Source organism: Dryobates pubescens, chromosome Z, assembly GCF_014839835.1.
Source record: "Dryobates pubescens isolate bDryPub1 chromosome Z, bDryPub1.pri, whole genome shotgun sequence".
NCBI classification, from domain to species: domain Eukaryota; kingdom Metazoa; phylum Chordata; class Aves; order Piciformes; family Picidae; genus Dryobates; species Dryobates pubescens.
In genome coordinates, this window is record NC_071657.1 from 23,053,548 (window position 1) to 23,067,609 (window position 14,062).

The window sequence follows — 14,062 nt, forward strand, 5'->3', positions numbered from 1 at the left end:
ATTCTGACTAATATTCCTGTTGAGACCAAGGAATTATGCTTAATAGTTGTGTCATAACAGTGTTCAGAGATTCAGCTTGGGAGTTTTGCTACATGGGAACTAACGGGTAACAAGAACAGCAGCCTGAGAGCTGCTTTCCTACATTTACTTGGATAAGCATGTAAAGTATATAATGGCAAAAATATTTAGGAGAACACACATTTTATTCTGTATTATGAGAATCTAAACTGTTGGTTGAAATAGCAGAAAAGCTCACAACTACACCTCTTTATGTGGGAGGAAAAAAGCACAGGTTTATAACTGGTTTCTTTTTCCCACCACCCTGTTCAGCTGTACTTACACGAGGAAGTACACAAGACATCACTGTTTTAGCTCTTTTAGCTGCCACATCAATGACATGTAAACAATATAATATGGAGGAACAAATTAATGTTTTGTGAAATCAGTGATACACTGGAAAAAGCTTTTTCTTCTCTCTCCCCCCCCCCTTCTTATTTTAGAGAGACATGACATGACATAAAAAAATGATTGAGTCTGTGAAAATAAGAAGGCGGTGCATGCTGGATTTCTACTCGCATTATGAACATCTTTGTGCTCTTCAAAGCTGTGTCCCACTGAAAGCTGTGAAGGCTAACCTGATACAGGGTGCGCTTGACCTAACTGTAGATCGCATCAAAGCTGCTGATTGGGCACCGCTTCTGGATGCTATCAGGCATAATAAGACTCTGACCTCCATTGGAATAAGAAGTTTTCATCACCAAGGTCTTGGAGAATCAGGTTTGTAGTAATGCCTAGAAAATATAACTGTGTTGATGTATACATGTTATAATGTGTTGCATGAAACTTCTGTGATTGAGTACATGGGGAGAGGAGCTGTAATGCAGAAGGAATTGCTTCTACTTAAGAAAAAAAAAGGCAAGATATGATCACTATTGCGTTTAAGTCAATAGGGATTAGATTTTACTGATGTGTCATTTTTGTTGTTTATTAGGTGTTGAAAGGTACAAAACTTCCTTTAAAAGGAGAATTCCAGCAATTCGAACAAAAGACTTGACTGGCCAATTATGCAAAGCTGTCAAAAGCTGCCTCAGTATATCAGATGTACTGAAAAGTTTAGAACTGCAGGGTTTGCTTCTGAGAGAGAGAGATCTAATACTTCTAACAAAGGTGAGAATGTAGTAATACATATATAAGTGAAAAATATGCTCTAGAATGTAGAGAAGTAGGAAGTAAATGTAAATATTTGTCACAGAGAAGGATGTTCCTTTTGTAAGATAGCTTTGTGTTATGCATCTTATGAATGATTCTTCTGAGCCATTTAGTATAACAGTCTTGCTGCATCTTTCATAATCACATAACCTACCCTTGCCCTAATTCATCAATGCATATTAGAAGGATCTCAGCAGCATCTCTAATATGTGTTTGGAACTTGTGCTTGTGACTGAAACTGCTTGTTTTGACCTTGCTCTGAAGCTCCTGAGTTTCTTGTGGGGAGCACAAAGAGTTATGAGCAATTTGGGTGCTTTAGGAGAGGGTTTTTTGTTGGTTTGTTTTGTTTTTCTCTCTGTATTTCTGCTTTTCAAGCAGTTAACAAACTTCATCTTTATTATGAAGGGCTTGGCTGCAGCGTCATCCCTGGAGAGTGTCTCATTAGCCCATTGTCCAATTGGAGATACAGGATTAGAAAGTAAGTTCAGAATCAAAATTGTATAAATATTCTTCTTTCTTGTTTCTTTAGTCTTTTAAATAGATAGCAGAGTTGTTCAGTGTTTCTATTCCGGTTTTGGACTTGTCTACAATTAAATAATAATATATTTAACATATAACAACATTTAAAGAATTTAATTTCTTCATTTGATGCTAATAAGTAGCTGTCCTACTTTATAATGATGTTTATACTTTTTGTTTAAAAGAGTTGTAATACTTGCTTGAGATTAACTATTGATGATGTTTATGTAAACTGAAATAAAATAGTTTCTAGCTTATTCATGTAGTTTTTCCTGAACATTCGTGCTAGAAATAGATAATCTTAGGACACTTTAAAATACATTTTGTATTTCAGCACCAGATCTTTGTTGAGGCTTTTCTGCATCTTAATATAGCAGTGAAAAAGTATGTTCTGATAATCTGGCTGTGGTGTGTGCAGATAATGTGCATGTTTTTATTTTCTTCAGCAATCTGTCAGAGTATAAAGAATTCAGCTACTATCAGAAATGTAAACTTCACTGGATGTAGCCTCACATGGCAAGGGGCAGAACATATAGCAAATGTATTAAAGGTAATTTAATCACCTTTCTTAGAACCAAACGTTCCCAAGAACTTAAACACTCATTTTTTCTCTCCAAGCTCTGAATTATGAACAGTATATGTGAACATTGAAGTTAAGTATGTGAACAGTCCTCCTGAAATTTGTTACTCTCTGTGCGCAAAGTAGCTTAGTTTCTGGTGAGGGATTTAAACATCAGCTAAAAAACAGTTCAGAATTATGTATTTTCTTTAAGAATTAGGGCTGTAAAATCTCTGGCAGTGGTATTGGGGAACATATCTTTCATTGTCATAATTTTTTACAAATCTCTTAATTATTCTTTCCCAATGCCTAAGAATAATTAAGTTTATAATTGAGAGGCTACTAATTAACTGGTTAGTAAGCTTGTGATTAGTACAACAATTAATGTTAGCATTGTTTGGCATGAAAAGACAACTTCCTAGTGCATATTTCCTATTCAAGATGTGTTGATAGTGTCTGTCTGTGAAAACAAGATGTTTTGTAGTCATATTAAATAATTTACATTGCAGATTGGATGATAAGAACAAAAAATTGCTTGTATTTCTTGAACTCAGAAACAGCATGTATTTCTTACAGCAGCACTTGAGCCACTAAACGCCAATTGCAAACAAAGGTAACTTGTGATCTTCTTCATAGTGGCTTTGGTATTGCACTTGGTAACAACTTCTTTATTTGCAAAGCACCAGGCAGTGAAAAGACATAGTGAGGCCTGGGCTGAAAGCCTGCGTTACCGGAGACCTGACCTTGACTATATGACTGGCCTGAGGCGGATTAGTTTCAACTGCAACGTGCTTGTTGGAGACAGAGGAGCCAGTGCCTTTGCAGACTGTCTTGGAGAGGACCTTTGGCTCAAAGGTATTGCAAAATACTGCCTCTTAAGATACAGTGGTGGTGGCACACAGAAAACTTTAAAATGTCAGTTTTGTATGCAAAGAGAATAGTAACTTCCTGTTTCAAAAGACTGTCTCTCTTAAATTGTCCAAGTGTCTGATACTGTTGTTTATAGATTCATAGAATGGTTTGGGTTGGAAGGGACCTTCAGTGTTGTCCTCTAGTATTTTGGAGAAGTATTATATTCATTCTATGGTGTATCTGTATGAAATGACTGATGGTGCTGGTGTAAGTTGTACCATTCAGTTCATTGAACCATTCAGTTCATTCAGTAAACTGCTGGCTAAGCTGTCAGCTCGTGGTTTGGACCACAACACTCTGTGCTGGGTTAGGAACTGGCTGGAGGGCCGGGCCCAGAGAGTGGTGGTGAATGGTGCCACATCCGGCTGGCGGCCAGTCACCAGTGGCGTCCCCCAGGGATCAGTGCTGGGCCCCATCCTCTTTAACATCTTCATTGATGATCTGGATGAGGGGGTTGAGTCAGTCATCAGCAAGTTTGCAGATGACACCAAGTTGGGAACAGATGTTAGTCAGTTAGAGGGTAGAAAGGCTCTGCAGAGGGACCTTGACCGACTGGACAGATGGGCAGAGTCCAATGGGATGGCATTTAATAAGTCTAAGTGCCGGGTGCTGCACTTTGGCCACGGCAACCCCATGCAGAGCTACAGGCTGGGGTCAGAGTGGCTGGAGAGCTGCCAAACGGAGAGGGACCTGGGGGTGCTGATTGACACCCGCCTAAACATGAGCCAGCAGTGTGCCCAGGTGGCCAAGAAGGCCAATGGCATCCTGGCCTGTATTAGGAATAGTGTGGCCAGCAGGAGCAGGGAGGTCATTGTGCCCCTGTACTGTGCATTGGTTAGGCCACACCTTGAGTACTGTGTCCAGTTCTGGGCCCCTCAGTTTAGGAAGGACATCGAGACACTTGAACGTGTCCAGAGAAGGGCAACAAGGCTGGTGAGAGGCCTTGAGCACAAGCCCTATGAGGAGAGGCTGAGGGAGCTGGGATTGTTTAGCCTGGAGAAGAGAAGGATCAGAGGCGACCTCATTGCCCTCTACAACTACCTGAAGGGTGGTTGTAGCCAGGTGGGGGTTGGTCTCTTCTCCCAGGCAACCAGCACCAGAACAAGGGGACACAGTCTCAAGTTGTGCCAGGGGAGGTTTAGACTCGAGGTGAGGAAAAAGTTCTTCACTGAGCGAGTCATTCGTCATTGGAATGGGCTGCCCAGGGAGGTGGTGGAGTCGCCGTCCCTGGAGGTGTTCAAGGGGAGATTGGACGTGGCGCTTGGTGCTATGATCTAGTTGTGAGGTCTGTTGGAACAGGTTGGACTTGATGATCCTTGGGGTCTCTTCCAACCTTAGTTACTGTGATACTGTGATACTGTGAAACAAATACCTACCTGTTACATAGGTACCAAACTGTTACATAGTTTGAACCATAGGTGTGCAGATAATGTGCATACTGATGGAAGAGGATCAGGTTAGAGAATACTTACACAAACTTGGCTTACAGAAGTCTGTAGGTCCTGATGGGATGCATCCACAAGTGCTGAGAGAGATGACTGATGTAATTTTGAGGCCATTGTCAGTAATCTTTGAAGGATCATGGTATCTGGGAAGGATGCCTGGTAGCAAATATCATTTCTATCTTCAAGAAGGCTAGGAAGAAGTACCCAGGGAACTATAGGCAAGTCAGCCATACCTGCATCCCTGGGAAGTAGGGATGTGATGCCAACCAGAGGGACTTCATCTGGCCTGAGAGATAGGCTGATGAGAACTTCGTGAAGTTTAACAAATGAAAGTGCAGTGTCCTGCATCTGGGCACAAATAATCCAATGCACCTGGAAATGTTGGGGGGCTGTGTAATTGGAAAGCAGCTTTGCAGAAAGGGTTGTGGAGATTCTGGTCAACCACAAGCTGACTGTGAGCCAGTAAAGCACCTTTGTGTCAAAAGAAATACAGTGGTATCCTGGGTGGCATTAGAGAGTTGCAGGGAGGTTGAGGGAGGTGATTCTTCATATGTAGTCAAACACTCAGGAGGCCAGACCTCATCTTCCCTATATAGGAGAGTGACGAAGCTACCAAACAGTCTTGTGAAAGGCCAGTAAGGTGATGGAAGGACTAGAGCAGCTCTTACTTCAGGCAGGGCTGAGGGAGTTTGCACTGTCTAGTCTGGACAAGGGAAGGCTGAGGGCAGGTCTCATCAAGGCACATGAATATCTGAAGGATGAATGTAAAGAAGATGGAGCCAGGCTCTTCCCAGTGGTGCCTAGAGATAAGGCAAGAGGAAGTGAGCACAGACTGAAGCACTGGGGTCCCTCCTTGAACATCAGGAAACTCTTACTGTGAGGGTGATTGAACACTGGTACAGGTTTCCCACAGTGGTTATAGCGGATTTACCCTTGGAATTCTTTTAAGAGCTGTCTGGACGTGGTATGGGGCATCTGGCTTTAAGTGAGCCTGCTTGAGCAAGATGATTTGTCAAGGTGACCTCCAGAGGTCCCTTCCAACCTCAACCATTCTGTGATACTGTGCATACACGACATGAAATAAATGCCAAAGCCATGGCAATACTATTCTATGACTATTTCAAAGTGAGGCTTTACAGGGCTCTGGGCAACCTGATCTAGTTGAGGATGCCCCTGCTTAATGCAGGCGTGATTGGACTAGTTGACCTTCAGAGGTCCTTTCCAACTTACACTATTCTTTTACCTGTCATGGATCGAGTTGAATCTGCTGCTGTTGTTCATACTGTGCAGCAGTCATGTCAGTGCCTCTTCCCAAGACTCCAGCTTCAAAAATGGAAGTGCTAACTGGAGCAAAGTATTATGGGGCTTGAAGTTCAGATTGCAACATGGGAGGCTTCCTGTTCTGGTAGCTGGTTCTGGTTCTTGAGTATTGGCTCTTTTCTGCAAGCATGGTGGAGGAATGGGTGGGAGTTGTGTAGCTGCTGGTTTTGGTTTTCTGTTTTGTGCTGTGCTGTTTTCTTTCCCCCATGTATTTCAATGTGCTTCTTCTGGAAGTAGGCTAAGATAAGGTGATCATGCATTTTATTATTAGATTCATTGGATTATTAGCTAAGGTAATTATGCATTGTGATTATGATTTTTTATGTTATATTAAACTCTTTATCTTAACCCTGAGTTTTGTGTGTTGCTTCTCCCCTCACTTTTGTGTTGGGGGAGCAGGCAGGTTAGCCCTTATGCTAGTCCATTACACTCGCACATAATGATGCATACAAACAATGATCCTGTAGAAGCATTGACTCAGAATTTCTAAATGGAAGTTGTGCATTTGTACAAATGATGTTGCCTTGGGTGTTTGAATTAATTGGTGCTTGGGAATGTTGTACCTAGTAGGAGTTTTCAAGAACTGTGACTTGACTGTGATTTTTGTATTCCTTTGCAGTCGTTTGCAGTTATTTTTAATGTTTATCTATAATAAGGGTTTATATTTCTAGCTTTCTTCTGAAAGTAACGTTCATAGCTGTACATGTGACTGTTATCATGACCTCTTTTCTAATGTTTCATGTTCTGTGACGTGAAGGTTTTCAGCAACTGTGGATTAAGTGTATTAGATGGTGACTACAGGTTATGGCACTGAATAGCTTTCTTTTTCCTCTTTTATCTCCTTAAATATTTTAGCACTTGATTTGCAGCAGTGTGGAATATCCAATGAAGGAGCAAAGTCGTTATTAGATGCCCTTCAAACTAATACAACATTAGTGGTACTTGACATAAGAAAAAATCCTTTAATTGGTATGTATTTCTACCTACCTTTGTCTTCTTTGTGTTTCTTTTTGTTGTATTTTGGCTGCCTTTTTATTTTTTTTTCTTTTCTCCAGTAATTCTAGGGGGGGAAAGAAATCACTTGTAAGAGGGGGAAAAAATGCAGCAATATATTGGTAAACAATTTTTTAAATGGGAGAAGGGAGTTGGGTATGCTGGTTATTCAGTGATTTGTTGGTTTGCTTGAAAACTTGTATCATATGGGAGATTCTTAGTAAGATATTTCAATTTATTCTAGATCACTTTGTGATGAAAAACGTTATTGAAAGAGTTCTTATGAATGGAAATAGTGCTAATTCAGAGGTAAGTGTTAAGCATTTGGCCTTTCTTTGCAGTTGCCATTGCCTTTTTTCTTGTAAAGGACAGCTTTAATCAGAATTAATCTAAAACAACTATTCAAGTTATAAAACAGAAGACACTATGAAGAGAAAAACAGAAAACAATTCTGGCAGTTTGATATTGTACTAAGCAATTTTTACAATTTCCTATGTAGTTTAGGGTGAAACATGTAGTAAAGCCAGGCAATAAGGCAGAAATACATGTGTGTACTTGGGCATTACCATAGAACATTAAATAAATACTGCTGCTGGACTGCTGTAAGATTTCTCTACTACATGTCTCTTGTTATCATGGTAATAATAACTTTTAATGGAATAGTAAAGGAAATAAAAGTGTAAAACTTTAAACCACTTTTTTCCCCAACAATTTACATAGTTCAGATTTTTTAACAGTTACTTTCCTTTTCTATGCTAGGAAACCAGAGTTTAGTTCAAGTACCAGTGCCCCTTCACTTAATAGTCCATTGACGATAATGTACATTGACTGAATATCTGCACTGTTCAGTATTATAGTGTATAGATACTAAGGCTACTGTTTATGACACTGAAATTGAAAAGTTTCCAAAGGAGATAGCAGAAAAAATGAGCGTCCTCTTATTCTTGTTTTCATATAGCTGCAACCATCCCAGTTCTTGTTCTGGAACTCACTGCTCTTTTAGTTTTAAAAAGGTTTAAAAGTCAGAACTGTTGATCTGTAGGGTGTATCTTAAAATATGAGAAGTTTGAGTGTGGAATTCTGTGAGGATTGATACAGGTCCTTATTTCACTCTCTTCACAACTAGTCTCAATTTTTCTTAAAAAAGGTTCCTTAAGAGATTGAAATAACTTTTCTTCTTGGCAAATGCAATCAATATTCACAAAATATTGCAGGGGTCACATGAAAATAGCATGTGCCTGGAGATGCTCAAGATTATTGGAAAGTTGGACCATGACAAGAGTCAACTCTTTGTGGAATCTCCCACATACAAAGAGGTCATTCAACTGAAGACATCTGTTTTATATTCATCTTGATAATGCAGTATCTTAAGTCATATGGTGATGACAGTAATTCTTCACACATTATTTACAAGACAAGTGAAAATAGCTAACAGCTTGCTGAGTAACTTTGCTTCTTCCACAAAGTAAACCAGCCTAGATCTTTAGTTTTGTAAGCTCTGTGAGTAGGCTCTTATGGTTAATATTTGCTGTTTATCGTGGGACCAACGCAGACATTCAAGAAGTTGTAATCTAACAGGTTAGCAAGATGAACACAAACATTTGATGTTGAGGTTGATAGTGTTTTGAAAATGAAACATTTATTACCCTAATCTAGGATTTGAAGTTAGTTTGAGCTATATTCAGAAGCTTGGATATTATAATGACAAAGACAGTTACATTTCTTTTGGGTGGTTCTGTATTTTAATGTTGTGCTCTACACTGAAAGTGAGCAATATGAGGGTTTGTTTTGTTGTGTGTGTGTGTTGGTGGTGTGCTGTTTTGTGGGAGTATGGTAGTGAGAAAAGTTCGATTCTCACACACACACAAACCACAGCTAACTTAGTCAGAGAAGCAAAATGGAAAAGAGCTGTATTTTTACAAGCAGAATGAAATGCAGTGAATATATACACAATATACAGTATATACAAAAATATACAGGAAAGAACATAACACAGAAAACTTCCCCCCCCCCGATAGAGGAGGGCTACCCCCAAAAACCCCTTTGCCCCCTTCCTTCTTTTTTCCAAAAATGGTTAGAGAGAAAAGTAATTATTAAGGGAAATTCTGTTAGTTCAAAGGATATGTTAAGGGAAGAAAAGAATTAGTTTCTTGTCTCATTAGTACAAGGTCAGCTCCAGCAAGCACAGAAGAAAGAAAAACAGCTGTCCAGACTGACTGAAACAGACTGAACTAAAACTAAAAATCCTTAAAGTTACATTGCTACTAATCTACCAATGAAATTAGTTTAGAATTATCTTTGTTTTCCTTTTTATACCAAAACATTCAGCTAGAGTGTTCAGTAGCTGACCTTTCTTAAAGGCATAGCCTAAAACTGTCACAGGGAGTTTTTGGTTGTGTTTTTTGTAAGGAGTCAAATCTCAGGGACTAAACTAGTAAATCAGAGATATTAATGAAGACAAAGGGTTTGTCAGCAAACTGTTGCAAGAATAAATGCAAGGACTGTCAACAGTCATTCCACCAGAAGTCAGAATCCCACAATGTGGAAGTGAAAATAATTTACGAATGTATTTTTGAGAGTCCTAATGACATATTCTAAATTCTGGATGTAACTAACACTTTGGTTCTTTCTGTTTCTAAGGAGGTTTAACACAAGACAAAAATTTCAGTTATTTTTCAGATTTCTTGGGTTTTTTTAATGACAGATCCATTATATACTAAGTTTACAAATTGAAGAAGTAATGATTGTTTCTTGTAGCTTGTGCTTGTCAATCACAATATAGTCAGTTCGCATCTACATTGCTTCCTTCTATCTGTGTATTTCATCTAAGCCTGTGAGGTTTTAACATAAGCTGATCCATTTTTTGTAGTGGAGAAGACATGAGTATCTGTCTTCTAAATTACTTCGTGTAGTAGGGATATTTTTATTTTCTTTTACCTGTCATAGTTGCCTACAGATCTGGATTTCATATTGACAGAAAATGAAGAATCAGTTGGACTAAGTTTAGCCTATGTGTAGAGATTTCCTGAACTCAAGGTGTAAGATGCAATTTTCTGTGAAACTACTGTTTTCTGTGAAACTTGCTCTTGCAGCAAGTGTCCTAACTCATACCATATCTCACCCAGAAGATAACTAAAGTATTGCACAGATAATCATGCCTAGTACTGTCTCCATTTTCATCTACCTCTAGTTTCGGTGTTTTATCCTGCAAAAGGCTAGCTGTCATAATTTTCATGAGAAAAACTTGGTAGTGTTGAATTTGTTTATATCTGAGAAACAGCAGAGCTGCATTCATGTATGATCTCATCATAGCATCTGTTGTGTCAACTCCATGGTTTCGCTTATGCAGAAAATACATTAAGGTGCTTCTACATTGTTTTACAAAAAGATAAGTTTAGCGGGCTGTTGAATGTCCTTACAGTAATAAGCTGTCGTAACTACAAAACATCACGTCTTGGCTGCCACAAATAGCCTGTAATGTATTGTCACCGCTTGCTTACTGGGTACCAGTCACAGTAGCTTCTCCATCCTGTTCTGCATAAAAACCCGGTTGTTTCTCTTTGCTTTTCAAGAACATGTAGGTGCTTGCTGTGTAGGTTGAGTTTCAATGTCTGCATGAAGAGGGCCTGCTACTAATTGATTCCTTTAAATTTTATGAGGATCTAAACCAGAAAATTTGTATGTCCTAGTAGCCATGTGTAGCTAGTATAGTCAATTGTAAGTTATAGATATGATGGAGTGTAATAGGTGGAGAAGGTTTGTGTAGCTTCTGTGACAGACTCAATAATGTGAAGGAAAAATCCACTGAAGGAGTCTGCAAAACAAGTTACTCACAGGGACTTGGCTGTTGTTAGTTATTTTTCAGCACTTAGTATGTTTGCTGTCATTACACTGAGGTGTGGCACAACAGCAGCAGGTGGTATGAGAGGAGACAGGCCTCTGGGCTAGATGAGCTTGACGTTTAACAGTATAGCAGTTCTTCTGTGTGTAATAAAAATAAAATTAAGATGCTGTTGCTTGTAGAAATTTACTATTTAATTTTACTCTTCCTGTCTATTTATCATTTTAAAACAATTCAGTTGTCTCAGTAGCTAGATTTAGCTGTAGGATATACAAGGATATTCAAGTCCAAAGTTTAAAAAACTTGTCAATGACAAACTTGGACTAAACTTGGTTAGTTAGTTAGTATTTTAATCTTCCATGTGCATTAGGGGGAGTAACTGGCATACTGTTTCTGGTACTCTGATGTGAGGTTTAGGGCTGTCTGAGGTAAACTGCATTTCTGTCATGGTTTTAGGCTCAGCTGGCAGCCAAGCTCCACACCCTGCACTCCATTCACACAACTGTCCCTCTTCCACCACCATGCTATCCCTAACTCTAACCACTCCACAAATGCACGCTTCGGTCTGCTTCAGTAGGATGGGAAAGACAAAGTGGGAGCAAAAGGGAAAGCCTCAGGAGCTAACTAGTGTTTAATAGAACAAAACAAAGAATGAACAACAGGGCTAGCAACAGTAGTAAAGAAGTAATATGTAAAGTGGTTAATACAAAAAAAGATGTGCTCGCCTAGCTGTCTGCACTTTCCAGTGCTGTAGAACACCCCATTGGGTCTCAGCTGGCTATCCTGGGTGTGGCTCCTCTCTGCCTCTTCTGCATTAACCCCATCCTAACTGAACCAGGACAATTTTCTTCAGCGCTGGACTTTGTACTAACTAATTTCTGATGTGTGCTGAAAAATAAGTGACAATGTAACTTAAAAATATCTGTGGGGTAATAAAACTGTTACTGGGGAAAAGGGAACCTGTAAGGAAATCAATTTTGAAGTACAGCAGTTGCCTTTGGTTATCACTGTATTTTCATTTTAGTGTGGAGGCTTCTATTGTGAAAGGGTGAACTTTCATTACAGGTAGTGAAATCCTTTGTATTTTTAAAAATACCAGCTTCATTGTAATGTAAAAATCACACTAAAGAAGCTTTTATTACTCTGGAGAAGTTTGGCCTCAGCCACCCATTCCTAGCAAGCCAACTTTCTGAGAACAAAATGCAAAATCCAGAGTTTCCTCTTTATAGGGTCCATGCTGTTTATTTTGCTGTAGAAGGAGAAATGTTTTGCACAAGAGAAAGGAAAGTATTGGAACAGATACTGTAGTGGTGTTATAAGAACACTTTCTGATATGTAGCACTCTGACTAGCATTGAATATATGTTTTAATTGGGGTTTGTGGGATATATTTTTCCCTTAATTTTGCAGTTTAAGCTTTCTGTAACTACCAGTGTGGTCCATCTATCTGACAAAACCCCTTCTAATCTTTAATAAGCACCTCTTTAAATATCAGCTATTAAAACAACTTGTCTTTCTTTTTTAAAAAAACCCAAACATTCCAGTATAAGTGGCAGACATCTCCATCTTCCAAGGATGCTTTGAAAACTAGACCAAAGAAAAGAACTATTGTCCTAGGAAGTGGTCGAAAAGGAAAAGCTACTATTCGTATTGGTAACACTGTTTTCTCTGACTATGCTAGATTTTGTCTATAAAAAATAATCTTTCAATATTTAGGGATGTTAATTTTGAAACATATGTCTAAATTGAATGTTTTGCAGAATACTAGTCTTCAAAAAACCGTCAATTTATTCTTAAGTCAATAATGTGTCTTCTACTGGTTTCTGTAGGAAGTTTGCTCTTACTCTTAGTTCTCCTAGATACATGGGTGAGAAAATACACTGACTTAAATATGTGGAAGCATTGCACGTATTTATTCTGAGTGCATCCTTTCCAAAAGCTTTCACTTCTAGGAAGCTTTGTGTTAGTAAGTTGCCTAGTTCTAATGTTTCAGTCTTTCTGTAGTGGACTGTCCTTTGCCAGGACAAAGAAGCATGCATTTTTTTACTGATGTACACAATGTTTTACATTTTGTTTTTTGTACTTTCTTTTAAAATTCATGTAAACCTGTTCTAAATAGTATGCTTAACATAAATACCTTGAATCTTTATAATTAACTACTTATAGTCATGATACACTAAATATTTTTCAATAAATTACTATAAATGTCACTGTAATACATTTGACTGTCTTTCATCTTTGCTTTAGTTATCTGGAAACAGGGAGGTAAGCATAAATAAGCACATAAACTGGTTGTCAGAGTTTTGGAGGTACTTGGCAGGGTGGGTTGGTTGGTTTTTTGTCATCTTGTCTCAGTTTTGTTGTTTTTTTTTTTTTTTTTCTTTTAAAATTTTTTTTTTTCTTTTCAAATGGATGGGGGAGTGAGGAAGTAAAATCTAATCTATACTGCTAGCTTGTTGAAAACAAGCTGAAATTTGGAATCCTATTACCACAGTTACTGCAAAACTGGTTGGCTTATTAGCGATCACTGGTTTAACTGTATTTTGCCAGTAATAAAACCATCATTCCTCACATCAAAGCCACTAGAGGGCAATTTGAAGCACATGGATAACCTTTTGTCTCTATGGACTGTCTGTTCTCTCTCTTGAGACTGCAGAGTTAGGTATCTAAAATATGTAATTTGAATTAACCTCTTTAGCTACAAAACTTCACTTTTTTTGAGTAACAGCATGTCTTTTAGGTCCATAGCAGCTAAACATATCACCTCATAATTGCAAGTAGATAAGTTGTCTTTCCCTCTTTTTGAGAAGCTGAACTAAAGTTTTTAAAAACGTCAGCAAAATTAGACTGAAAGGTATCTTTTCAGCAGTCCTTCTTATTTATTACATAAGGAGATTTTGCATAGGAGCATTAAGCTGTCGTTATACATAAATAAATAGGTATAATGAATTATCTTTTCTTGCATTCTTACTGTTCAATACAGGATTACCATGTAAAAAGTCTGTAAGTCCTGGGAAAAAAAATACACCTGTGAAAGATAGTTACTCACCAAAGCCACTACCACCAGGCACAAAAGGCTTCATTCCCTGGCGGACTGCAGAACGTGCAAAAAGATGCAGGTGAGGTTTTCATAGTACACAGGAAAATAAAAAAGCATGAAAGCTACATACAGCTGTAGTAGAGAGCAGTGTTAATTTTTTTTTTTAATAAGTATTCGAAAGTTACTTTGAGAATTTCATATTGCATCTATAATTAGTTCTATTCA

At 38.4% G+C, this 14,062-nt stretch overlaps 1 protein-coding gene across 1 annotated transcript in view; it reads left to right on the forward strand.

The window, feature by feature from the left end:
* Positions 1-513: 513 nt before the first annotated feature.
* Positions 514-14,062, forward strand: part of CEP78 (centrosomal protein 78) — a 33,224-nt gene continuing 19,675 nt past the window's right edge. Inside the window, 9 exon segments of the mRNA XM_009902591.2 lie at positions 514-777; positions 992-1,167; positions 1,615-1,687; positions 2,175-2,278; positions 2,968-3,142; positions 6,820-6,933; positions 7,202-7,266; positions 12,342-12,450; positions 13,781-13,916. Of these exon segments, the coding sequence (XP_009900893.2) occupies positions 525-777; positions 992-1,167; positions 1,615-1,687; positions 2,175-2,278; positions 2,968-3,142; positions 6,820-6,933; positions 7,202-7,266; positions 12,342-12,450; positions 13,781-13,916 (1,205 nt within the window). The 5' untranslated portion in view covers positions 514-524.